The sequence below is a fragment of the Mytilus galloprovincialis genome, chromosome 3 (genome assembly GCF_965363235.1).
Source record: "Mytilus galloprovincialis chromosome 3, xbMytGall1.hap1.1, whole genome shotgun sequence".
In the NCBI taxonomy this organism is placed as follows: Eukaryota; Metazoa; Mollusca; class Bivalvia; order Mytilida; family Mytilidae; genus Mytilus; species Mytilus galloprovincialis.
Genome location: NC_134840.1, coordinates 4,011,932 through 4,038,861, shown reverse-complemented (window position 1 = coordinate 4,038,861; position 26,930 = coordinate 4,011,932). Strand labels below are relative to the sequence as shown.

General features: G+C 31.2%; 1 protein-coding gene across 16 annotated transcripts in view; it reads right to left on the bottom strand.

The window, feature by feature from the left end:
- The window catches only part of LOC143066989 (peripheral plasma membrane protein CASK-like), a 196,150-nt gene that overhangs the window by 15,078 nt on the left and 154,142 nt on the right, over positions 1 to 26,930 (bottom strand). For 14 of the 16 annotated variants that reach the window (XM_076239891.1, XM_076239887.1, XM_076239890.1 and 11 more), the window contains 4 exons: positions 3,924 to 4,115; positions 2,440 to 2,518; positions 1,686 to 1,771; positions 192 to 260 (listed from right to left, as the gene is read on the bottom strand). In XM_076239891.1, coding sequence (XP_076096006.1) covers positions 192 to 260; positions 1,686 to 1,771; positions 2,440 to 2,518; positions 3,924 to 4,115 — 426 coding nt within the window. Of the gene's footprint in view, positions 1 to 191; positions 261 to 668; positions 762 to 1,685; positions 1,772 to 2,439; positions 2,519 to 3,923; positions 4,116 to 26,930 lie in introns of all 16 variants that reach the window. The other 2 variants (XM_076239895.1, XM_076239900.1) reach the window with 1 other exon arrangement.

Genomic DNA, 26,930 nt, shown 5'->3' with positions numbered 1-26,930 from the left:
GTTTGTTGTTTAAGATATTTGAAAAATTCTCCTGTTTAAATGCAATCAGGTTGTATTGTGCCAAATATTATATAATTTACAGATTCTTTAATTATTCAACATCTAAAATTCTAAATTAGTAATATTTGGCACTATACAAGAAGACACAATTACATATTAAACAATGCCTTGACCCTATAATAATTACAAACCTCACACTGGGCTGGGCTATTTCTATGACTGGGGACAATCTTCAAGCTAACATTCCCCCTGGCTTCTCTCTGAAAATGTGCCAATGGTGCAAAATATATTGTGACAACAACTGGTAAAAAAGCATATGTGTTTTATAAGGATTATAAACAACATTCCTAGTGTCAAAATAAATAAACAAGTAATGGCAAATAAATTTTAATTCAGATTGCAAATTTTTGGTAAACCTTGAAATTAAATGAAACGCAAAATGGTATTAGACATTTAAAATTTATTTGCCAATAATAGAAATAAATGATGACAACATCAACCAATGATAAATCAGTAAAAAGTAAGAAATAGAATTTATGTGACAACATCAACCAATGAAAAGTCTATGACAACATTAGCACCAACCAATGAAAAGTCTATGACAACATTAGCACCAATCAATGAAAATGTCTGATTATATTATACAACAACATCAACCAATTATATACCTTTTTATGATTATTATTCATGTGCTGTTGAGCAAACAAGCCAGATGTTGCATGTGGTTGAACTTTAAAGGTCACATGTCCTTTTAAGGTTTTCTGTGGTGATCAATAATATCAGATTTTATTCTTTCCATTGAATTACAACAGAAAGATTAACATTTATGCTTTTGTAACTTAAATATTTACATATACAATGAGAACAAATATATCTGACACTTATTTATTTGAATCTTGAATTTGCTCATGAACAGATTTTTCATTAAGGTTTTGACTTATAACCCCAAGCTAAAGAGCTTAAGAGTTGTATTTTTGATCAAAGGAAAGATATAACAAAGCGCTTGTAGGTTTTGTTTTTAATTCTACAATTTGAAACAAAGAACAGATTTTTAGGCAACAGTTTGGTTTACATGTCCCACAAGTACATCAAGGGTCTTGTTTGGCCTGTTTGGACTTCATTGCGTATGTGTAATCCATTCAAAAAGAAATCTCTGCAAATGTCGTGCAATAATCAGTGTGACAAACCTCAATAATAAAATGTCTCTAGAGGCCATGTTTTCTTTTTAGTAAATCAATATTTATTTGGGACCTCACCATTTAATTCGATTTGGGTATTTGAGAAATGGATGTAATCATGTAACTTTAACCTTGATAACCCTGATCAATGAAATGAGGTTGTGGTCTGGTGAATCCTGTAGGACAGACATTAAAATCTCAAAGGAACCCTGATGTACCAAATATAGTTATCCTATTATTCATAATAAGTGAGGGATTCACATGATAAAAAATACTATGAACCATGAAAATATGGTCAAGGACAATTAACCTATGACAGACAGGAACTTTATAACATAAGGTACCTGCATCAAGGTGTTTTACCTTCTTATATCTACGCTGCCAGATAGTAATCCCTGTCTCATATTCTGAAACTTTCATAAAAGACAAGACAGAAACTCATTAAATTTGAGGTTTAACTCGTCACTAAGTAAAAGTATGAATCTGATTATGACATGCATGTCTTACCAATAGTCGTTGTAAGTTGTCTACCGTCTGATTGGATACATTTACACCATTTATTTCTCGTATTTCATCTCCAACATGTAGTGTTCCTATCAAAAACAACAAAAAAATTAATCAGATAAATAAATTATATGTTGTGTACATGTTCACAAATCAAGAAAAATCAGAAATGATTTTACTTCTGGGAAATTAATTCATTTGGATCAAATTAAGCCAAGCATCTTTTCTTCTATCTTAATCCTCAGTAGATTCTTGTTGCACCTCTGAAATCAATTAGAAATACAAATATTTTTTGTTTCATTCATATGCAGAAAAATTCAGGTTCTAAATTTGCAAGGCTCACATTAGTTTTGTTTATTTTGTTTCACTGTAATAATCTAACATTTTTTTAGACGCTTCAGACATTAACTTTCTTCAGCTTCTCTATTATCTTTCTTATCTACATGGCTAATATTCTTCTTTTGGCTTTTTAAGTTTTCTATTATGTTTCTTTTGCTTACCAAACATGCAGCAAAATGTTTTTACAAGAAAATTTTAATATTTAAATTTTGAAACACTACAAAAAAAAATATTTTCTAAATTTGACTCTGACACAACATTTAATATTGTAGTGCATGTGTTATATCAATAAAATTAATATTTGAATAAAACAAAACAGATGTTATTTAGCTTTGTTGAAATCCAATTGATATGTCAAAGTGTTTGCTCATTGCATTCCTCTTGAGACTTCCAGTCAAACAAGAAACCAGACTATTACCTTGACGATGAATCATTCCTCCATGCAGAATCCTAGCAACCAAACATTTTCCTTGCTCTGTGACCTTTAATGTTATTCCCTAAAAACACATCAATTGTAAAAATAACGTTAAATCTCTAAATATAAATCAAAATCAAATTAGTCCATTTTTTAATATTCATACGTATGCTCTGGTGGAAAATGATCCTCTTGTGTGAATTAATCTGTCTTTAAACAAACCTATTCAACAAACCTTGACTTATTTGGGGAAAACTTTCCATTAAACCACACTATAAATTTTACATTTACAGAATTGTTAAAAGCACAAATAATCCAGAATGATATATTTAACTTGATATAAATAAGTTTGCTGAGTGATCAATATAGACAATGAAGTTAAATATAGAATACTACATCACAATGTTATGAAATGAAACTGTTTGAGGGTCCATAGGGATAAATCTAAAATAAGGTTTTAAAAATCTGTATATCTGATAACCAAGAAGACTAAAGTTATTAGATTTATCAAAAGAACTTTTTAATGCTGAATATAATTGTACAAGAAGAATTGGTTATTGGATTAAATACATCCATCATCTAACTGATAATTTTATCAACAAGAACTCTTTTTAGGGAAACTGCAAAAACTATCATAATGAAAAATAGAATGTTTCTTTTTGTAAATTTAATGGAGTGTAAAAGTGTTGGCTGTGTTAGGTTTATCATGAGAAGCATATGCTGTCATAAATTATGCATTTATTGGGAAATAAAATCTAATTTTGAAATGCCTTATTGTCAGTCAATCAAAAGTAGTTTCTTATAAAACATACAGTAATTTAATCATAATCCTTTGAGCTATTTTCCTAATGATTGAAGTTTAAATGTTTTGTATCTGCAATCAATAGATAGGTGGGTCTTCAATCTTGTATACATTATACTTAAATGTTTTTGGATGTTACGTATAATGCCGAGTGTAATGTATACAAGCTGAAGCACCACCTATCTATGGATTGCAGATGTAAATCTTAATTACAGTGCTAGAGCAAATACTTATACAAACAAAGCAAGCTAGCCAACCAAACCTTTAATTTACAAGCATAAGGAAAATAGCTCTAAACAGGGAAAATTTATAAAAAATAATAAAATTTACTAAAAGAATCAAAATAATTGCTGGATATCATGAAGAAATACGGTGAAAAATAGTGTACAACTGACATCTCAAAAAACATGCTTAACCCAGCCAGTCAGGAGCCTCTGGCCTATGTTAGTCTTGTAAGATTTTTAAGTTAAGTATGACGTCCATTATCACTGAACTAGTACATATTTTTGTTTTCAGGCCAGCTTAATCATGCCTCTGGGTGCAGGATTTTTTTCCATGTATTGAAGTCCCATTGGTGGCCTTCGGCTGTTTTTTTTTTAACTTTGATCAGTTGTTGTTTATTTGACTCATTTCCCTTTCCATTCTCAATTTTACAATATTTTTTTCAAAAAGGTTAATCTCTTACCATAGGTTCATCTGTATTTTTTTGAAACTGTACCATTCTTACACGTGTGACATTGGAAGACTCCATTTCTGACACAGGGGTTTCAGGTTGAGAATCCCCGTTAAGATAAGGCTGAAGCGGTGGGGGAGTTACACGTACAGCATCCTCACTGTAGACTTCGTGGGCCACAACATCATGGGCTTGTAATAAAGCCTGAAAATGAAATATGATAAGACTTAAAGTGAAGCAAACTTGTGCTCATATCATGTAATAAAACAAAGAAAATATTGCAATGATTGACTTCAAATTAGAAATACAAGCACCTGCTTGTAATGAAGTCTATAAAATAAATATTAGTGACAGGGTTATATTGTTTCATGAAACCATTACAGAGTAAAACAAGAATATGTCCACAGTTAATGGATGGCCCACCCACACTATCATTTACTGTGTACCGTAAAATTGGGGTCAAAACTCTAACTTGGCATTAAAATTAGAAAGATCACATTATAGGGAACATGTGTACTAATTTTCAAGTTGATTGGACTTCAATTTCATCAAATAACTACCTTTACAAAACCCTTAACCTGAAGCGGAACAGATGGACGAACAAAACGACGAACAGACCCAAAAACATAATGCCCTTAAGTGAGTCATTCATAATTAAGCAAAGATTATAGATTGTAATAAAATCTAAAAGACTATTTTGTCAGAATAAAACCAGGTGCTCCGCAGGGCGCAGCTTTATACGACCGCAGAGGTCGAACCCTGAACAGTTGGGGCAAGTATGGACAAAACATTCAAGCGTGATACAGCTCTGAATTTGGATTGTGATCAAATTTTTGACATTACATGGTTTTTTTTTTACACAAAACAAATGTCAAGATTTTACAAATCAATTAAAGATTTCCTCTTCAAACTTTTTAAATCTAAAATTAAATAGTTGACACAGCATAGGTTTCTGACACAGAATGAATGTGGTCTAATGAACTAAAAAGGTTTTTTTTGCCTTTGAGCAATTCACTATGCTGTTGAATATTAATCCTCTCAAAAAAATGTTTGAAGAAATTTTCTTTTTATTTATGAAATTTGAAATGAGAAAAATTTAAACCCCCCCCCCTTTTTTTTCACATCCCCACTTCCCTTTTTCCAAAACTGATATCAATTCAAATTTCTAATGGAGTTTGCAACAATAACTACATAATAAATACATCATAAAATATTAAAATGTAAAATAAAGTGCTTGTTATCACTGAATGGTAAAGATTGGTTGGTAGTAAAAGTGAATATACATTGTTTATTGTATAAAACAATAAAAAAAACTTCATCAGCAACATTTTATATTGGCAAATTTCCAATGAAATTATTTACATAAAGTTATTGGCAAATAAAAATAGAAAATGACATCATAGTCATGTCTGGCAAATTTCCAACATATATTATCAACCACTATTCTATACAAAGAAAGATAACTCCAATTGAAAATTAATTGCTATTGCACAATATTGTGCAATTAGATATTTCTTGCTATTGTGCAATACTGTGCAATTGAAAATTTCTTGCTATTACACAATACTTGATATGGAATCCTGATTTGGACCAAAAATTAAGAATCTACATACACAGTTAGATTTGGCATATCAAAGAACCCATTTATTCAATTTTTGATGAAATCAAACAAAGTTTAATTTTGGACCCCCATTTGGACCAACTTGAAAACTAGGCCAATAATTAAAAATCTAAGAACATTTTTAAATTCAGCATATCAAAGAACCCCAAGGATTCATTTTTTGTTAAAATCAAACTAAGTTTAATTTTGGACCCTTTGGACCTTAATGTAGACCAATTTGAAAATGGGACCAAAAATTAAGAATCTACATACATAGTTAGATTCGGCATATCAAAGAACCCCAATTATTCAATTTTTGATGAAATCACACAAAGTTCAATTTTGGACCCTTTGGGCCCCTTATTCCTAAACTGTTAGGACCAAAACTCCCAAAATCAAACCCAACCTTCCTTTTATGGTCATAAACCTTGTGTTTAAATTTCATAGATTTCTATTTACTTATACTAAAGTTATGGTGCAAAAACCAAAAATAATGCTTATTTGGGCCCCTTTTTGGCCCCTAATTCATAAACTGTTGTGACCTCAACTCCAAAAATCAATCCCAACCTTCCTTTAGTGGTCATAAACCTTGTGTTAAAATTTCATTGATTTCTATTTACTTATACTAAAGTTATTGTGCAAAAACCAAGAATAATGCTTATTTGGGCCCTTTTTTGGCCCTTAATTCCTAAACTGTTGGAAACAAAACTGCCAAAATCAATCCCAACCTTCCTTTTGTGGTCATAAACCTTGTGTCAAAATTTCATAGATTTCTATTCACTTAAACTAAAGTTATAGTGCGAAAACCAAGAAAATGCTTATTTGGGCCCTTTTTGGCCCCTTATTCCTAAAATGTTGGGACCAAAACTCCCAAAATCAATCCCAACCTTCCTTTTGTGGTCATAAACCTTGTGTTAAAATTTCATTGATTTCTATTCACTTTTACTAAAGTTAGAGTGCGAAAACTAAAAGAATTCGGACGACGACGACGACGACGACGACGACGACGACGCCGACGCCAACGTGATAGCAATATACGACGAAAAATTTTTTCAAATTTTGCGGTCGTATAAAAATGTTCTCTTTTCATACAAGATGTGCATCTGTCAATGCTTTAATTCAACAATATAACAATTCATACAAAATGTGTCTCAGTCATTTCTTGTACTCACCAATAAAACTGTTAACATATCATATAAAATGTGCCTTAGTCAATGGGTTTACTCACCAATAAAACTGTTAACATATCATATGTAATGTGACTTAGTCAATGGGTTTACTCACCAATAAAACTGTTAACATATCATATGTAATGTGCCTTAGTCAATGGGTTTACTCACCAATAAAACTGTTAACATATCATATGAAATATGCCTTAGTCAATGGGTTTACTCACCAATAAAACTGTTAACATATCATATGTAATGTGACTTAGTCAATGGGTTTACTCACCAATAAAACTGTTAACATATCATATGTAATGGCCTTAGTCAATGGGTTTACTCACCAATAAAACTGTTAAAATATCATATAAAATGTGCCTTAGTCAATGGGGTTTACTCACCAATAAAACTGTTAACATATCATATGTAATGTGCCTTAGTCAATGGGTTTACTCACCAATAAAACTGTTAACATATCATATAAAATGTGCCTTAGTCAATAGGTTTACTCACCAATAAAACTGTTAACATATCATATGTAATGTGCCTTAGTCAATGGGGTTTACTCACCAATAAAACTGTTAACATATCATATGTAATGTGCCTTAGTCAATGGGTTTACTCACCAATAAAACTGTTAACATATCATATGTAATGTGCCTTAGTCAATGGGTTTACTCACCAATAAAACTGTTAACATATCATATAAAATGTGTCTTAGTCAATGGGGTTTACTCACCAATAAAACTGTTAACATATCATATAAAATGTGCCTAAGTCAATGGGGTTTACTCACCAATAAAACTGTTAACATATCATATAAAATGTGCCTTAGTCAATGGGTTTACTCACCAATAAAACTGTTTACATATCATATAAAATGTGCCTTAGTCAATAGGTTTACTCACCAATAAAACTGTTAACATATCATATAAAATGTGCCTTAGTCAATGGGGTTTACTCACCAATAAAACTGTTAACATATCATATGTAATGTGCCTTAGTCAATGGGTTTACTCACCAATAAAACTGTTAACATATCATATAAAATGTGCCTTAGTCAATGGGGTTTACTCACCAATAAAACTGTTAACATATCATAAGTAATGTGCCTTAGTTAATGGGTTTACTCACCAATAAAACTGTTAACATATCATATAAAATGTACCTTAGTCAAGGAGTTTACTCACCAAGAAAACTGTTAACATATCATATGTAATAACTAGAATAATATGAACACTTTACCCCTGTGCTATTTTGATAATCCAGTAAGGCCTTTTTTCTTTAATTGACGGAAATATAGGTCATATTGAAAAAACAGAAAGTGAAGACATCTATTTTTATCCTCTCTCTATCGGCAAAACTAAATTGTCTCAGTTGAATTTGTACCATTTGTTATCCAATCATCCATTCCATTTGAAATAACTAATTAAAAACATACCTTACAGTTGAAGAAAAGAATGAGATTTCTTAACGGATACAAAATCATACAATCTCAAAATAATCACTTTCCCGATTGCTGTTATATTCCCCTGCGTCTTCTATGTCCTTAACAAGATCTTTTAACGTGACAAGTCGCCTGTTTATTGCATTGACAAAAGGTCTACATAATTAACAACTGTCATTCTTTACAACAAACTTGGATGAACATAGGGTAATCTTATTGGTAGATTTTCATTCTCAGAACTTTTTTATCCACGTAATTAGTGAGAAATAGGAGGAATCCACATTTTTTCTTAATAAAATACTTGTTGTATATAAGTTTAGCCTCTTCAAGAGAGACATTTAATCATTATTTACACATGAAATATGTCATCCATAATCAAATGATATACTTATCCGTTGTAATAATGGATAGAGTTTTTACATCCCTCAAGTCTTTAGAAATCTAATAAATATTGATTCAACCAATGACCAGATCTAATAAATACATTTACTGGAATATAATCATAGGAACAATGGAATAACGTAGTTAATCATATTCTTTGCAGACAGACATATAGATCCTTTCAGCAATCAATGCTAAAATAAAATACAATTTTACATAATCAAATGTTTGAGAAATTTTATTTTCATCATCTGTCAACCAATTATCGTTTATTCTCTGCCATTAGAGAAAACATCAATCTTCCATTTCATTTTATACAGATTGAATAAACAGAACTTATTCTTCCAATTTATAATACTTTAATATCCAAAACTGGGACAGGTCTACTGAAGCATAAACAAGAGGTCTAGTCATATATACAAATTCAGAAATTATTGCATGCATTAGTTCTTGCGATTTTGTCCTTTTAGACCATATGTCATATTATTTTTGGCAATATTGAGCAAAATTCTGTTTAATTCATAAAATTTCAAAATGGGAGTTCAAATAATTGTGATTAAAACTAGAGGCTCTCAAGAGCCTGTGTCGCTCACCTTGGTCTATGTGCATATTAAACAATGGACACAGATAAATTCATGATGTGATCATGATGTGTTTGTAGATCTTACTTTACTGGACATTCTTCTTGCTACAGTTATCTCTATCTATAATCAACTTGGCCCAGTAATTACAGTGGAAAATATATTCTACAAATTTACAAAAATTTACAAAAATTTATGAAAATTGTTAAAAAATGACTATAAAGGGCAATAACTCCTTAAGGGGTAACTTGGCAATTTTGGTCATGTTGACTTATTTGTAGATCTTACTTTGCTGAACATTATTGCTGTTTACAGTTTATCCCTATCTATTATAATATTCAAGATAATAACCAAAAACTGCAAAATTTCCTTAAAATTACTAATTCTGGGGCAGCAACCCAACAACAGGGTGTCTGTTTTGTCTGAAAATTTCAGGGCAGATAGATCTTGACCTGATAAACAATTTATCCCTGTCAGATTTGCTCTAAATACTTTGGTTTCAGAGATATAAGCCAAAATCTACATTTTACCCCTATGTTCTATTTTTAGCCATGGCGGCCATTTTGGTTGGTTGGCAGGGTCACGCCACACATTTTTGAAACTAGATACCCCAATGATGATTTTGGCCAAGTTTGGATTAATTTGGCCCAGTAGTTTCAGAGAAGAAGATTTTTGTAAAAGATAACTAAGATTTACGAAAAATGGTTAAAAATTGACTATAAAGGGCAATAACTCCTAAAGGGGTCAACTGACCATTTCGGTCATGTTGACCTTTTTGTAAATCTTACTTTGCTGAACATAATTGCTGTTTACAGTTTATCTCTATCTATAATAATATTCAAGATAATAACCCAAAACAGTAAAATTTCCTTAAAATTGTCAATTTAGGGGCAGCAACCCAACAACGGGTTGTCCGATTCATCTGAAAATTTCAGGGCAGATAGATCTTGACCTGATAAACAATTTTACCCCCGTGTCAGATTTGCTCTAAATGCTTTGGTTTTTGAGTTATAAGCCAAAAACTGCATTTTACCCCTATGTTCTATTTTTAGCCATGGCAGCCATCTTGGTTGGTTGGCCGGGTCACCGGACACATTTTTAAAACTAGAAACCCCAATGATGATTGTGGCCAAGTTTGGTTTGATTTGGCCCAGTAGTTTCAGAGGAGAAGATTTTTGTAAAAGTTAACGACGCCGGACGCCGGACGACAAGTGATGAGAAAAGCTTACTTGGCCTTTTAGGCCAGGTGAGCTAAAAAGGAAGATGTGGTATGATTGCCAATGAGCTGTAAACTTAGTAAATTGTTACAGCATATATGCAATAAAGATATTGTTACGTTAATTTTTTAAAAAGTAATTGCCAATGAGACAACTCTCCACCAGAGATCAAATGACATAGTAGGTTTACAAACAAACTGACAAATTAAAACCTATATGAGTCACGTATCTTAAATGTGGACCCTAACGGCATAAACCCCTCTGCCATTTGCAAACAAAGGAAAGCATATAAAGCAAATAAAGTCTGTACAAATCTAGATCAGACTAATCAGTATCCATCTCTTACAATCAGACTAATCAGTATCCAGCTCTTACAATCAGACTAATCAGTATCCAGCTCTCACAATCAGACTAATCAGTATCCAGCTCTCACAATCAGATTAATCAGTATCCAGCTCTCACAATCAGATTAATCAGTATCCAGCTCTCACAATCAGACTAATCAGTATCCAGCTCTCACAATCAGACCAATCAGTATCCAGCTCTCACAATCAGACTAATCAGTATCCAGCTCTTACAATCAGACTAATCAGTATCCAGCTCTTACAATCAGACTAATCAGTATCCAGCTCTTACAATCAGAGATCAACCAGTTAAAGAATTGAACATTCTATGACATTTAGCTTAATGTTGAAAGTTTTCAGACAGATAAAATTGTCTTTCGTATTACTGCAGCAGATATCAATGTCAATTTCTTTCCATTACAAGATTGATGCGTCAATCAATTTCTGGGGGAACAATATACCAAAATTAAATAAATCAAGAGAAATGTACATAGATAGAAATATAAAATTGAAAGTAAATATTTTTACTTTCAATCTAAATCCAAATTAATTTTAAATCTTAGTATTTTTGTCTTTTTTTAATAGAAATATAACATACTAAATGTGAAATACCAAGACTTCTTCCAGTATTCAAAATCATACCAAAATAAACAACATTAGTTCTTCTCTTCTCAGGACTTTCCAAAGAAATCATCATGCAATAACATGTGACAATCTGGACCAATAACTTTTGAAAAAACCTTCATGCAATAATATACTAGTTGAATCTGTCATGTATCTGTACAAATGCTGTTGTAACTGTCATCTATCTGTACAAATCTTGTGGAATCTGTCGTTCATATGTACAAATCCTATTGAATGGGTCATCTATTATAAGCATATGTACAAATCTTGTTGAATCTGTCATCTATTATGAGTATCAGTACAAATATTGTGGAATCTGTCTTGTATCTGTACAAATCTTGTTGAATCTGTCATGTATCTGTACAAATCTTGTTGAATTTGTCATGTATCTGTACAAATCTTGTTGAATCTGTCAATGGTCTGTTCAAAATCTTGTTGAATCTGTCAATGGTCTGTTCAAAATCTTTTTGAATCTGTCAATGGTCTGTTCAAAATCTTGTTGAATCTGTCAATGGTCTGTTCAAAATCTTGTTGAATCTGTCGAGTATCTGTACAACTCTTGTAGAATCTATCAAAATCTAGTTAACTCTGTCATTTTGTGGAATCAAGTCATTTTTATGTACAAATATTGTCAAATCTGTCAACTATTTGTACACATCTTGTTGAATCTGTTGAGTATCTGTACAAATCTTGTTGAATCTGTCATAAATCTGTTTAAATCTTGTTGAATGTGTCATCTATTGTGAGAATATGTACAAATCTTGTAGTATTATTCTATTGTTAGTACAAATCTTGTTGAATCTTTCAATTATTTGTACAAATCTTGTGGAATATGTCATGTATCTGTACAAATCTTGTTGATCTGTCAACTATCTGTTCCAAAACTTGTTGAATCTGTACAAATCTTGTTGAATCTGTCACTCTTACAAATTATGTGTTCAAACATTGTAGACTGTTGACTTTTCATTAAGTATCTGCACACATTTTTGTCCACTGACCACTAAGAATCTACAGGATTTTATCCACTGTTCATCAAGAACCTGTACACATTTGGTAGACTATTTGTAAAGCATCCAACAAACTTTTGTCCACTGTCTGTCAAGTATCCGTACAAATTTTGTGCACTGTCTGTCAAGCATCTGTACAAATTTTGTCCACTGTCTGTCAAGCATCTGTACAAATTTTGTAAAGCTTCCCTTCAAATTTTGTACACTAGCTTTCAAGTGTTTGTACTAATTCAATACTAGATACCTGAATAAGTTTTTGACTAACAAACATGCCTTATTGTCTGTTGAGTAAATTTACAATGTATCAAGCTTACTTATAAAACATGACAAGTGATTACAAATATTATCCTGACATATTTCTCACCATTTTAATAATGCCTTCAAGAGTTGACTTACTTACAGATCTTAAGACGCATTAAAGGAAAGTCTTATTTACCAATTTAAAGTAAACAATTAAGTTGTCTTTGTCTTAATCACAAGAAAAACAAGCAATATTTACCTGTTAAGTATATGATACAAGTCCAACTCCTAACCATCCTCTAATTAATCTGTTACAGCCTTAATTAAATACCCCTCAACCATAATCACCTTATATCAATTGTCCTTTACTGTGAAATATCATAAACTTTAGCAGAAATCACACAAAAATCTACACATCTTGCCTAGCAATGATCAGATCAATACTGGGTGATATCTCACTAGTAATGAATCTTACCGACATTCAAAAAATTATCTTTATGGGCTTTCTAATAATATATATAAAAAATCTCAGAAGAGGAAGTCAAGTGGAGGAAAAGCCACTCTAGTTATCTGTGGTTTGATTGGCTAACATTAAACAACAGAATCTTATGTCGCAAAAGAGAAATATGGGGTTAAACAGTTCTTAATTTTTCCCAGTAAAATGTCACAATAAAACTGTTAACCAGATGCTCCGCAGGGCGCAGCTTTATACGACCGCAGAGGTTGAACCCTGAACAGTTGGGGCAAGTATGGACACAACATTCAAGCTGGATTCAGCTCTAAATTTGGATTGTGATTAAATAGTTGACACAGCATAGGTTTCTGACACAGAGTGAATGTGGTCTAATGAACTTAAAATACTTTTTTTTTCCTTTGAGCAATTCACTATGCTGTTGAATATTAATCCTCTCAAAAAAATGTTTGAAGAAATTTTCTTTTTATTTATGAACTCTGAAATGAGAAAAATTTAACCCCCCCCCCATTTTTTTTTTTCACATCTCCCTTTCCCTTTTTCCAAAACTGATCTCAATTCAAATTTCTAATGGAGTTTGCAACAATAACTACTCATTTATATACATCATAAAATACTAAAATGTAACAAAAGGTGCTTGTTATCACTGAATGGTAAAGATTGTTTTAATTTATCAGTTGGTAGTAAAAGTGAATATACATTGTATATTGTATAAAACAATGATTTAAGTTGATTCAACTACTATTCTGGACAAAGAAAGATAACTCCAATCAATTGAAAATTTCTTGCTATTGCACAATATTGTGCAATTAGATATTTCTTGCTATTGTGCAATACTGTGCAATTGAAAATATTTGCTATTGCACAATACTGTGCAATTGAAGATTTCTTGCTATTGCGCAATACTGTGCAATTGAAAATTTCTTGCTATTGCACAATACTGTGCAATTGAAGATTTCTTGCTATTGCTGAATACTGTGCAATTGAAAATTTCTTGCTATTGCACAATACTTAATATAATAATTTTGGATCCTGATTTGAACCAACTTGAAAACTGGGCCCATAATCAAAAATCTAAGTACATGTTTAGATTCAGCATATCAAAAAAGCTCAAGAATTCAATTTTTGTTAAAATCAAACTTAGTTTAATTTTGGACCCTTTGGACTTTAATGTAGACCAATTTGAAAACGGGACTAAAAATTAAGAATCTACATACACAGTAAGATTTGGCATATCAAAGAACCCCAATTATTCAATGTTTGATGAATTCAAACAAAGTTTAATTTGGACCCAATTTGGACCAACTTGAAAACTGGGCCAATAATCAAAAATCTAAGTACATTTTTAGATTCAGCATATCAAAGAACCCCAAGGATTCAATTTTTGTCAAAATCAAACTAAGTTTAATTTTGGACCCTTTGGACCTTAATGTAGACCAATTTGAAAACGGGACCAAAAATTAAGAATCTACATACACAGTTAGATTCGGCATATCAAAGAACCCCAATTATTCAATTTTTGATGAAATCAAACTAAGTTCAATTTTGGACCCTTTGGGCCCCTTATTCCTAAACTGTTGAGACCAAAACTCCCAAAATCAAAACCAACCTTCCTTTAGTGGTCATAAACCTTGTGTTTAAATTTCATAGATTTCTATTTACTTAAACTAAAGTTATGGTGCGAAAACCAAGAATAATGCTTACTTGGGCACCTTTTTGGCCCATTATTCCTAAACTGTTCAGACCTCAACTCCCAAAATCAATACCAACCTTCCTGTTGTGGTCATAAACCTTGTGTTTAAATTTCATTGATTTCTATTTACTTAAACTTAAGTTATTGTGCGAAAACCAAGAAAATGCTTATTTGGGCCCTTTTTGGCCCCTAATTCCTAAAATGTTGGGATCAAAACTGCCAAAATCAATCCCAACCTTCCTTTTGTGGTCATAAACCTTGTGTTAAAATTTCATAGATTTCTATTCACTTTTACTAAAGTTAGAGTGCGAAAACTAAAAGTATTCGGACGACGACAACGACGACAACGACGCAGACGATGACGCCAACGTGATAGCAATATACGACGAAAAATTAAAATTTTTGCGGTCGTATAAAAAATAGATAGGTTTGCTTTGACACAAGCCTTAAACCAAAATCATCAGTACATTAATAAACTGGTATATTGCTGCTAGTACATGGAAAGGAAATTTTTTGTTAAATGTAATTAAAAAAAATTTGTAAGGGATCACGAAACCCAGTGTCTTGCCTACTTTTGCTGTTAATCGCAGACTCAACAAAAATGAGGAAAAACATTAATAAAAATTTCCCTCTTGATACTGTCTTTTGATTGAAAGAAGCTTCCAAGTTTGGTAAAAATCCAGGATAGTTTATGAATCTAATAAATGTTTTATAAACTTTAACTGCAGACTGTATGTAATGTTAACTGGAAGAAAAACTTAGTCCATTTATAAGTAAAATACGGAAAAAGTGGAATTTTATTTTTACAAAATTTACTACTGGATACTTTCTTATGATCATAAACAAGGTTCTGTCCAAGTTTGGTAGAAATCCAGGATAGTTTAAGAAAGTTAATAAAATTTGAAAAACTTTAACCACAGAGTGAATATTTGTAGATTGTGGACGCCGCCACCGCTGACGAAATGTAGGATAGCTTAGTTTCGCTTTTTCGACTAAAGACAAAAACACTTTTAAGGTAGATCATAAGTAAATGTTTTTTGAGACAGAATTTTCTTATAATTTGCCAAAATGAAGATTTTACTATGCTTTTTTCAAAAATATAATAAAAAGTATGGGTCACCGTGCTATTTTTCAAGCTATGAGTCCTTGGAAATTGCCTAAATTTGGTTAGTTTGTTCATGAAAAAACAAATAAGAGAGCATAAAAAAAATTCTATGAGATAGAATTTTGAAATAAATTGTGAGAAGATAGGTTTCATAATATGTTTTAAGAAAATAAAAAGAAAACATGGTGTCGTCAAACTTGTTTTCTTTCCACAAGTGAAAATAAAAAAAATCCCTATTAGCCAAGTATAAATTTTGTACTAAAAGAGTTATCTCCCCTTAAATGGCTCATTTGGAAAAAAAAATGATTTTTAAAGCCAAAAAGGTTGATATTTTTTAAAATATTATGAATAATAGTATAAATTAACAAGTTTTCTTTATATAAATAAACAGTCTAACCATTAAATTGCAAATCTGTTTCCAAATTTGCTGATTTGGGCAAATAACTAGACCGATTTTGTACTGTGATTGTACAATCCAAGATGGTGGTATACCATGAATCTACCTTAAATTAAAAAGAGATGTAAATATTCATTTAAAATAATAATCTAATAAGACTATCGTGGTTTAGAAATTGTCTTTGTCCAAAGTCGAGAGCCTGTCACTAAGGGTTGTGGGTAATTTTTTGCTATTACTCTTATTTGATTTTCGTTTATTGTGTTGCCTTGATTGTTCTTGGTTGTGCTGTTACACCACTGTCCAAGGTTAGGGGATGGTTGCAGGGTTTGTTTGCTGTGTTGAAGTCACTTCAGTGGCCTTGGGATGTTTTTTGCTCTTTGATAGGGTTGGTGTCTATAGTCAGACAGTCAAAAAGTTGTTAGCCACTCAAATAAGAACAACTTAAACACCAATATTGACACCAAATAAAAACAAGAAATAATCATTGATATTTTTGATATGGGCTTTGCTCATTGTTGAAGGCCGTGCAGTGACCTATAGTTGTTAATTTCTGTGTCATTTTGGTCTCTTGTGGAGAGTTGTCTCATAGGCAATCATTCCACATCTTCCTTTTTTATATATACAAAGTATGAAGCATTCAGGTCTTCCACCTTTTAAAATATAAAGCTTTTAAAAAGTTATATAAAGCCGCTGCCACTGCCGTAGCAGCTGGATCACTATCCTTATGTTGAGCTTTCTGAGACAAAAAAAAAAAAACAGAAACAAAAAAATGCATTGTCATAATTTCAAGTGTCAGTAGGGAGGTTATTGTAAAAAGCAGTAATAACAACAAGGAACCAGTTGCAATTAAGGAATTTGTTGATTTTATCTTCTCTCTTACAGAAACGTGACTTGGCTTCACCAAATAGCAATTTACTCTGTTTGGTTCTGATAATTTGATTTATTTATCAATTCCTGTATTCTTTAAGTAATTCTTGTAATAAAGCTAATCAACTGAACAAAATGTTCCAATCAAGAAGAGCAAAATTAATGATAAATAATCAAATCATCCAATTTCTAGAAGTTATTAGCAAAAGTTGTCATAAACATTTTCATAGAAAATAACATTTGATACCATTCCTTTTCCCACAAAGAATTGATTATGTCACTCAAAAATGGACAGTTCATATTTACCTCATTTCAATGGAAAAGCTTATAAACACAAGGAAATGCCTGTATCTTGTCAGGAATATGACAGTTATGTATGTTTTATTTGTTTGAGCTTTTGATTTTGCCATTTGAGAAAGACTTTCTGTTTTGAATTTTCCTGTAAATTTGGCTTTTTGACTTTTTACATCACTTCCTGTCTAAACATATGGTAATAAGGAGTGACATGATTTCTTTCTAAATCAATAAAGACAATGGGTTGTGGATAGTTGAGATTGAGATCTGCTATAAAATTGAATCTACAAATTAACCCTTTTTTTTAAAAAAAAAACTTTCCCATAGACTTACAACCAATTGAATAAAATCAAGCATATGGAAACTTAAACATGACTGAAGAACTGATAGGTCAAAAATAGAATAAAAAATGTGTAAAAGAGACAGAAACCCAACCAAAGAAAAGAAAAATATATATATCGGATAAAGAGGAACAAAATGGGCTTTTTTTTTTTTTTTTTAGAAAACTTGTGTCCTTATATGCATCAAAAATTATAATTTAATGAAATGTAAATTGCTTGAGCACACCTGTTAATAAATAATAAATTTCAGAGTAATCAAATGGACATGATACTAAATCAAATTCAATGAAAAGAAAAAAACAATGGTTCAAATTTGTGATTTATTATCAACATGAAAATAAATTGTCAAAAAATATTTTTTAAAAAACAGTTATAGTTTAGTGAAGATGTATGGAGTTCATATTTAGTATGATTGCTTTGAAGAAAATGATCGAAATAGTGGAGCTGACATTTCCTAAGAAAAACATAGCACTTTAGTTATTCTTTAGCAATTACTGTCTAAAATACTTGAGGGAATAAAGCAATGTAAATATGAAGATGGATAATTTTGAAATATAGTTACACTGAATTCTTTTGTGCCACAAAGATCAATAGAAAATAATTATATATCTTTACAAATCCATTTCTTGGTACTGATAGATTTTCTCTGAGATGGCTGAGGGTATAGAAACATCACTTTTTACAGCTGGTAAAAAACAAATACAATTTTAAATCCTTTCTTCAGTAGATAAATAGTGTAATAAAATTGTTACCTGAAAAAAACAGCATTATTCTTACATCAATTTTCAATGATTGACATAATTTTCGAACATGTCATGTTAAGAGTGGAGAAGCAATACATCTGTATATATCTCTTCAATGGACAAAAAAAGGAAAATCTCACCCCATTTATACCCTCAATGTGCAGCCTTTAAATGGCTTCATCATCTGTTATCATTAAGTAATACTTATGATCTTAAAAAAAGTATTACTTTCTCATCTATTAAAGAATTACCATCTTTTTTAATCAAACTGTCATGCAGTCTTAAATAGAAAAAAGGTTTTTAAGTGAAAACAGAATAATATTCCTGAATATTAATCAAGGACTGACCATTAAGCATTACTAAACCCTACTAAATCCTGCTATTCCAGAAAACCTCAGGGAACTTGGACATTCTACTCACTTTAAGCCTTGACAACATCAAAATAGCAATGCTGTAACTGAAATGAGTTAGAATGCCATAACTAAGGAAAACAGTGAAACAAAACATCAACAATCTTATAATTAAGTTTCATGTAAATACAATCAGTTATGTAAGATGAGAGCCAGGTGTAACAGTTCTACACTTATAGGTTGCATTTCTGTAAATATTGACAATGCAATTTCCCATAGGAACTCCTTTTAAGGCTAAAACTGTAACACTTTTACTATGAAGTTTTTTTAAATCTTATCCTAGAATTGAAAGTTCATATGCACTACAATTTTTTTCAAGGGTCAATTTATAGGGCTGTGCGGCATATTTTCAACGTTTATATGCCCTGAACTTTTCAGAGTTTAAACTAACACTAATTTTCTTAACTACCTCTACCTCGAATAAAGGGTTACCACAGATTTCAATGTAAACAATATGCACATGTATATTTACTGGTAACATTTCCAAGTTATGTCTCTATGAGATGGAACACAGAGAGCATAACAGGGAACCAGTATGTAAACAAAATTAATTTTCTATGAATATTCTAAATCTCCCCAAAAGAGGCGTGGTTTGAGAAACAGCTGTATTTATAAAGTGCAACCTATAGACGCATAACATCATTAGGAAAACCCTAATATTCCATCGGACAAATAGAAATAAAAGATATTGTTAAACCAGTTATGCATTTAGATTGGGCAAAATAATAAAGTTTCATTTTTTGCATGCTTATATATTGGCGAGTTTTGGATGTGTCTATGGGCCACTCGATATCTCTCGGCTGGAAGTCAGAATAAAATTCTCGGAACGTCTCTAAAGTTTTCGGTCATTTATACAGGTCTTAACAGGTTGTTATCTACGTCTTTGATATGGTCCCTTGATGGCCCTTGACGACGCATTTATATTTGTGCACTGTGTATCTGGGTCAAATAGTATAACGTGGTATTGTCTGTTGTCTCGATAACATGTAAACTAATTATGTTTGAAGATTTAACCACAGGATACTGTGTATTTCATCATACTAGACTTACGGGAGATAACATTCTGGTCAAAATATTAAGATAATATTCTTATCAAAAGTATTTAATTCAATCGGAATCAAAAAAATATATACAAAATAAATACTGTATTTATGTTTCTGGAGAAACTAACAATGATTGAAATCAGAATATTTTCAGAGTTGCAATTTAAATATTTTATATGACAAGTTACTCTGCTTTGGTATTTTTTAATATTCATTTGTAAAGGAAACATAAAAATTAAATCTAAATAAATTCTTGCATCCTACAAAAAAAAATGTGTATAAACAATAATCATTATATTCCTACATTAATTATTTCATACCATTTTAGTTTTTATGTTTTATGAGTAATTATTATTTATTTTTTTGTATTGTAATAAATCCATAAAACGGAAAGTAAGATCAATTTATTAAATATTTAAATTTTAAACGGTCGTGAATAAAAATACTTGTGTGTTTTCAATTCATAAAGCATGATTTTAAATCCTTGCAACTAACAACAACCGTACAAATAATTTACAATAATTACAACCCCAATGTTGATTATTTTATACTGTAAGTATGGATTTAGAAGTCTTTGCTTATATTGTGTATAGTAATATATTCACATAGTGGAATGTTAGAATTTAAAAATAGATTCATTCGATAAATAAAAAGTCCATCCGTAAATACTTGACGTTCGTGTTTATTGATATTATATATATTCAAAAGAATTTGAAAAAAATTACTAACAGGAACGTTATAGTTTATTATAAGATTTTAATTCAATTTTTGTTTGTTTGTTTTAATAATTTAACCTTATAGCATCTAAACTTTATTTGTACTATGGTACGGTTTTGAAAATTGTATTAATTGTGTTGACCAACTATCCTACACGTCTTGATTCATTCACATTATAGATCACAGTTCAAAAGCACACTATCGGTTTGCATTCTCAAAAATTCCGGATAAAATGTCAATGCATCCGGAGTCCAAACATTAAATGTAAGCCGTTTGACATTCGATTTCAACTATTAGATTAAGATATGTGATGACACAAATGCGTATTCTTTTCCTGAGTATCAGTGAGATGTTTTCTTTTTACTATTTCGTGCGCTTAAATACTACTGGCATGCAATACTATTAAATTCACTCGTGGAAGCTTATTTTCGTTTTTGTTATCTAAATTCAGGACACGGCAGAAAGAGCTTTACATGTGACTTTCAAACACGGTCATCATTACTAACAGTATTCTGACCTCGAGTTGTTTCTCTTTTGTTTCTTTTTTGAGTCACTGTCCTATTATAAACTTTGACCTTTTCAAAAAGCTGAGGATTGTCTACCCAAGGAATAGATTCCTTAACTTTGTAATGTATTTAGCCTTTTAAATTTTTTTCATTCAAGCGTTACTGATGCTTTTTTTATAGACTTAACTCGTGTCTGGCATTTTTTTATATCTACATACCTTTTTATATAAATTGGTTATTTTGAAAGTGTGTACAGGTATTTATAAACTTCTGAATTAAGAAATTCTTTGGCAAAACTAAGTTTCTCTGTATAATATTTGAATTGATTTAAGTAAAATCGGGAAATCCTTAAAATTTAAGATGTTTTATGAGACCAAAATAAGTCTCTTCATAAGAGGTCCCAATCAATTGCATGCCACAGGTTTAACTGCATACAACATCTATACCATGAGTAAAGACAGCTTCAAATATGAGTTGAGAAACTCAATATAAAGGCATTCATTTAGGAAACAAAATATAAAGATGTGATAGATAAAATAAATGCATCCAGAATTCCAGCTTATAAAGCAAACTGAGTGCATAAATTTATATTGCGATAGGTTTGTGCGATTTGCATAAGTCATCCGGTTAGTAGAAATTAGGATTTGCCAATGGGTTATAGTCGGAAAAAATATGTACATTCCCAAGTAATATATAAAATAGTCGAGCTTTAAAATAACTATTCAAATAGAAGCTGTAAATATATACGTTCAACTGGCTTCTTCTATTCACAGTCAATTATTTCAATTCAAAAGCAAACACAAATTCAGCAACAATCTTTTGGTGACCCGGCAGTCAGCAATCTTAGGTTCATGTATTGCTTTTCTTTTTTTTAAAGAAAGCAACTTGTTTTTTAAATATGACAAAATTTTAAAAATTAATTGGGGTGAATGGCCTAAAATGACCACAAAGTTGAGACCAGACAACAAATCAAATATGCATTCTAATAACAAAGAACAGTAGAAAAATCGTGAAAGTAGAGATAGTCTGGAAAATTGGTAACTATCAAGGCTTTTGATTGAACCCCCAATTACAATAAACCTCCTATTTCATACAGATCCATACATCTTAAGGTCCAATTTTACTACATAATGGCTCATTACATACATCTTATTCTGAATCAAGACTATAATTGGTTTCAAATAAGATAGGTCTTATCTTTTGATATGAGGATCACAATGGCTCATTAGATCTAATAGCATCTCTTGTAGACCAAAGACTTTATAGAAAGCTTGTTGTTGTCATTTGATAGTTTAAAGACTTTTAAAGGACACAACCTTCAAAATATTACATCAATTCTATTATATATTAGCTTTTCTCTTATGGTTGAGGCCACTGTTAGCTATTTCTTTCATGAAATGACATGTCACGTATCAAACTGTATGTCAATTTTAATAATTTGTTTTGTAGAATAATTCATGCAATATAGGATCATATTTTTCCAACCAATAGCACAACATGGATGATGCACCTAAACACTTGAATGATGCTTACTTAAATATAAGTTTTTGACGGAAATGCATTGAACTCGAAAGTTGTCTATAAAGTGTTGTACTGACTGGGAGGGAATTAAAACATGATTATCAGGTCAACAGAACTTTCCTGAAATTTATCTTGAAGATCATCTATAGATAATTTATACGTGTATGCAGGAACAATGCAAGAAAGTTATGTTTGGAATTGGGATCTAACATGATTTCTTTAAAATTTGTCTCTGAAGAAAAATCAAAATATGAGTTTGGATAAATCTTTAGATGAAACCTTCCAAATAGAACCAAACAAAGAGCATGCAATAACTGATCTGCTCACCTGCTGATTCCTAAAGTTGTCTTCTATAGCATCTGCCATCAATTCTTCAAATCTCACAATAAAGTGATTTAAATAAAATCTATATCTGAACACCTGAGCCAACAATACTCCTCATAGGTTAGCAAGAATATCTTATATTTATCCTATGCTGCTTAATTCCAAACAGAAAACAACCTCCTATGAAATGGTGCAAACATTACACAAGATAATAGTGTTGTTATCATGTGCAACAGAAGAAGAGTTTTTACTAACAGGTTTTTTTATCATTGACAGATGATACAGTTTAAAGGTACGAACAAAAGCTGAAAGATGATGTTGATTTAATTAATGGAGAATGATGGCAATTATGTCAAGATTCATCAAACGATGGCGAGAAACACGGACTATATAATCAATTCATTCACGCTTTTTATGTTATGTTTCGGTAACTCTGTTGGCTTAGGGAAGTTATTTTCTATAGCAAAAGAAAACAAATTGTCTGTGCTTCTAAAATATTAATTATACAGCCATAGCATCTGCATAAAACAGTCTTCTCTAATTAGCTTTATTACCAAGATATGCAACACATTTAAAAACTAAATGGAAAACCTATTAGTTACATAATAATCTATTAAAGCGTGATCTGCTGTTGAAAGAAAATGCTTTAGAGGTTTAATGCTTACAAGGAAGCTATTACACAAAGGGAACCAAGTGAAAAAGTTCAAGTAATCCCTTCAAAAAGAGGTCTACTGCTTAAAAGGAAGCTATTACACAAAGGGTTCTAAGTGATAAAGTTCAAGTCATTCCTTCAACCAGATGCTCCGCAGGGCACAGCTTTATACGACCGTTGACACAGCATAGGTTTCTGACACATAATGAATGTGGTCTAATGAACTTAAAATTTTTTTTGCCTTTGAGCAATTCACTATGCTGTTGAATATTAATCCTCTCAAAAAAATGTTTGAAGAAATTTTCTTTTTATTTATGAAATCTGAAATGAAAAAAATTGAACCGAATAACTACTCATTTAAATACATATTAAAATGTAAAAAAAGTGCTTGTTATCACTGAATGGTAAAGATTGTATAAATTTATCATGTGGTAGTAAAAGTGAATATACATTGTACATTGTATAAAGCAATGATTTAAGTTGATTCAACTACTATTCTGGACAAAGAAAGATAACTCCAATTGAAAATATGAAACTTTCTTGCTATTGCACAATATTGTGCAATTAGATATTTCTTGCTATTGCACAATACTGTGCAATTGAAAATATTTGCTATTGCACAATACTGTGCAATTGAAGATTTCTTGCTATTGCACAATACTGTGCAATTGAAAATTTCTTGCTATTGCACAATACTGTTCAATTGAAGATTTCTTGCTATTGCTGAATACTGTCCAATCGAAAATTTCTTGCTATTGCACAATACTTAATATAATAATTTTGGATCCTGATTTGGACCAACTTGAAACCTAGGCCCATAATAAAAAATCTAAGTACATGTTTAGATTCAGCATATCAAAGAAGCCCAAGAATTCAATTTTTGTTAAAATCAAACTTAGTTTAATTTTGGACCCTTTGGACTTATTGTAGACCAATTTGAAAACAGGACCAAAAATTAAGAATCTACATACAGTTAGATTTGGCATATCAAAGAACCCCAATTATTCAATTTTTGATGAAATCAAACAAAGTTTAATTTGGACCTCGATTTGGACCAACTTGAAAACTGGGCCAATAATCAAAAAAAATCTAAGTACATTTTTAGATTCAGCATATCAAAGAACCCTAAGGATTCAATTTTTGTTAAAATCAAACTAAGTTTAATTTTGGACCCTTTGGACCTTAATGTAGACCAATTTTAAAACAGGACCAAAAATTAAGAATCTACATACACAGTTAGATTGGGCATATCAAGGAACCCCAATTATTCAATTTTTGATGAAATCAAACTAAGTTTAATTTTGAACCCTTTTGGCCCCTTATTCCTAAACTGTTGGGACCAAAACTTCCAAAATCAATCCCAACCTTCCTTTTATGGTCATAAACCTTGTGTTTAAATTTCATAGATTTCTATTTACTTATACTAAAGTTATGGTGCGAAAACCAAGAAAAATGCTTATTTGGGCCCTAATTCCTAAACTGTTCGGACCTCAACTCCCAAAATCAATCCCTACCTTCATTTTGTGGTCATAAACCTTGTGTTTAAATTTCATTGATTTCTATTTACTTATACTAAAGTTATTGTGCGAAAACCAAGAATAATGCTTATTTGGGCCCTTTTTTGGCCCCTAATTCCTAAACTGTTGAAACCAAAACTCCCAAAATCAATCCCAACCTTCATTTTGTGGTCATAAACCTTGTGTCAAAATTTCATAGATTTCTATTTACTTAAACTAAAGTTATAGTGTGAAAACCAAGAAAATGCTTATTTGGGCCCTTTTTGGCCCCTAATTCCTGAAATGTTGGGACCAAAACTTCCAAAATCAATCCCAACCTTCCTTTTGTGGTAATAAACCTTGTGTTAAAGTTTCATAAATTTCTCTTCACATTTACTAAAGTTAGACTGCGAAAACTAAAAGCATTCGGACGACGACGACGACACAGACGACGCCAACATCATACCAATATACGACCAAAAAATTTTCAATTTTTACAGTCGTATAAAAAGGGGTTTACTACTTAAAAGGAAGCTATTACACAAAGGATTGTAAGTGATAAAGTTCAAGTCATTCCTTCAAAAAGGGGACTACTAGTCATGGACTATCTGTTTGACATAAGCATCATTACCTATTGGTATATACATGTCATGAACTAGATGACATTACCTATTGGTATACACGTCATGGACTGTTTGACAGATGACAGAGCATTTGTTCCAATTGTCGTAACCACAATCCCATCCCCTGGGTCCTTTATTGTCTCTTATGCACAAAGTATAAATTCATTTGACCTTGATGATACAAGTAGTAGGGACATGAGAAAAGACGGGTACTATAGATTCACTTGCAGGTCTGGAAAGTTGATGTGGTCTCATGGACTATACATCTGACTTTTTACTGATAAACAAATTATTCCTAAATCCCTTTCCTATCAGATTGTGTCCTTATTCTGGAATTGTTTCTGACATGATTCTCAGTATTACACAAACAACAAGAATGTGTCCACAGTACACGGATGCCCCACTCACACTATCATTTTCTATGTTTAAAGGACTGTGAAATTGGAATAAATTCTCTAATTTGGCATTAAAATTAGAATGATCTTATCAAAGGGAACATGTATACTAAGTTTCAAGTTGATTGGACTTCTACTTTATCAAAAACTACCTTGACCAAAAACTTTAACCTGAAATTTGCACTATCATTTTCTATGTTCAGTGAACCGTAAAATTGGGGTCAAAACTCTAATTTGGCATTTAAATTAGAAAGATCATATCATAGGGCACATGTATACTAAGTTTCAAGTTGATTGGACTTCAACTTCATCAAAAACTACCTTGACCAAAAACTTTAACCTGAAATTTGCACTATCATTTTCTATGTTCAGTGAACCGTAAAATTGGGGTCAAAACTCTAATTTGGCATTTAAATTAGAAAGATCATATCATAGGGCACATGTATACTAAGTTTCAAGTTGATTGGACTTCAACTTCATCAAAAACTACCTTGACCAAAAACTTTAACCTGAAGCCAAAAACTTTAACCTGAAATTTGCACTATCATTTTCTATGTTCAGTGAACCGTAAAATTGGGGTCAAAACTCTAATTTGGCATTCAAATTAGAAAGATCATATCATAGGGCACATGTATACTAAGTTTCAAGTTGATTGGACTTCAACTTCATCAAAAACTACCTTGACCAAAAACTTTAACCTGAAGCCAAAAACTTTAACCTGAAATTTGCACTATCATTTTCCATGTTCAATGGACCGTGAAATTGGATAAAAAATATAATTATGCATTAAAATTAGAAAGATAATATCATAGGGAA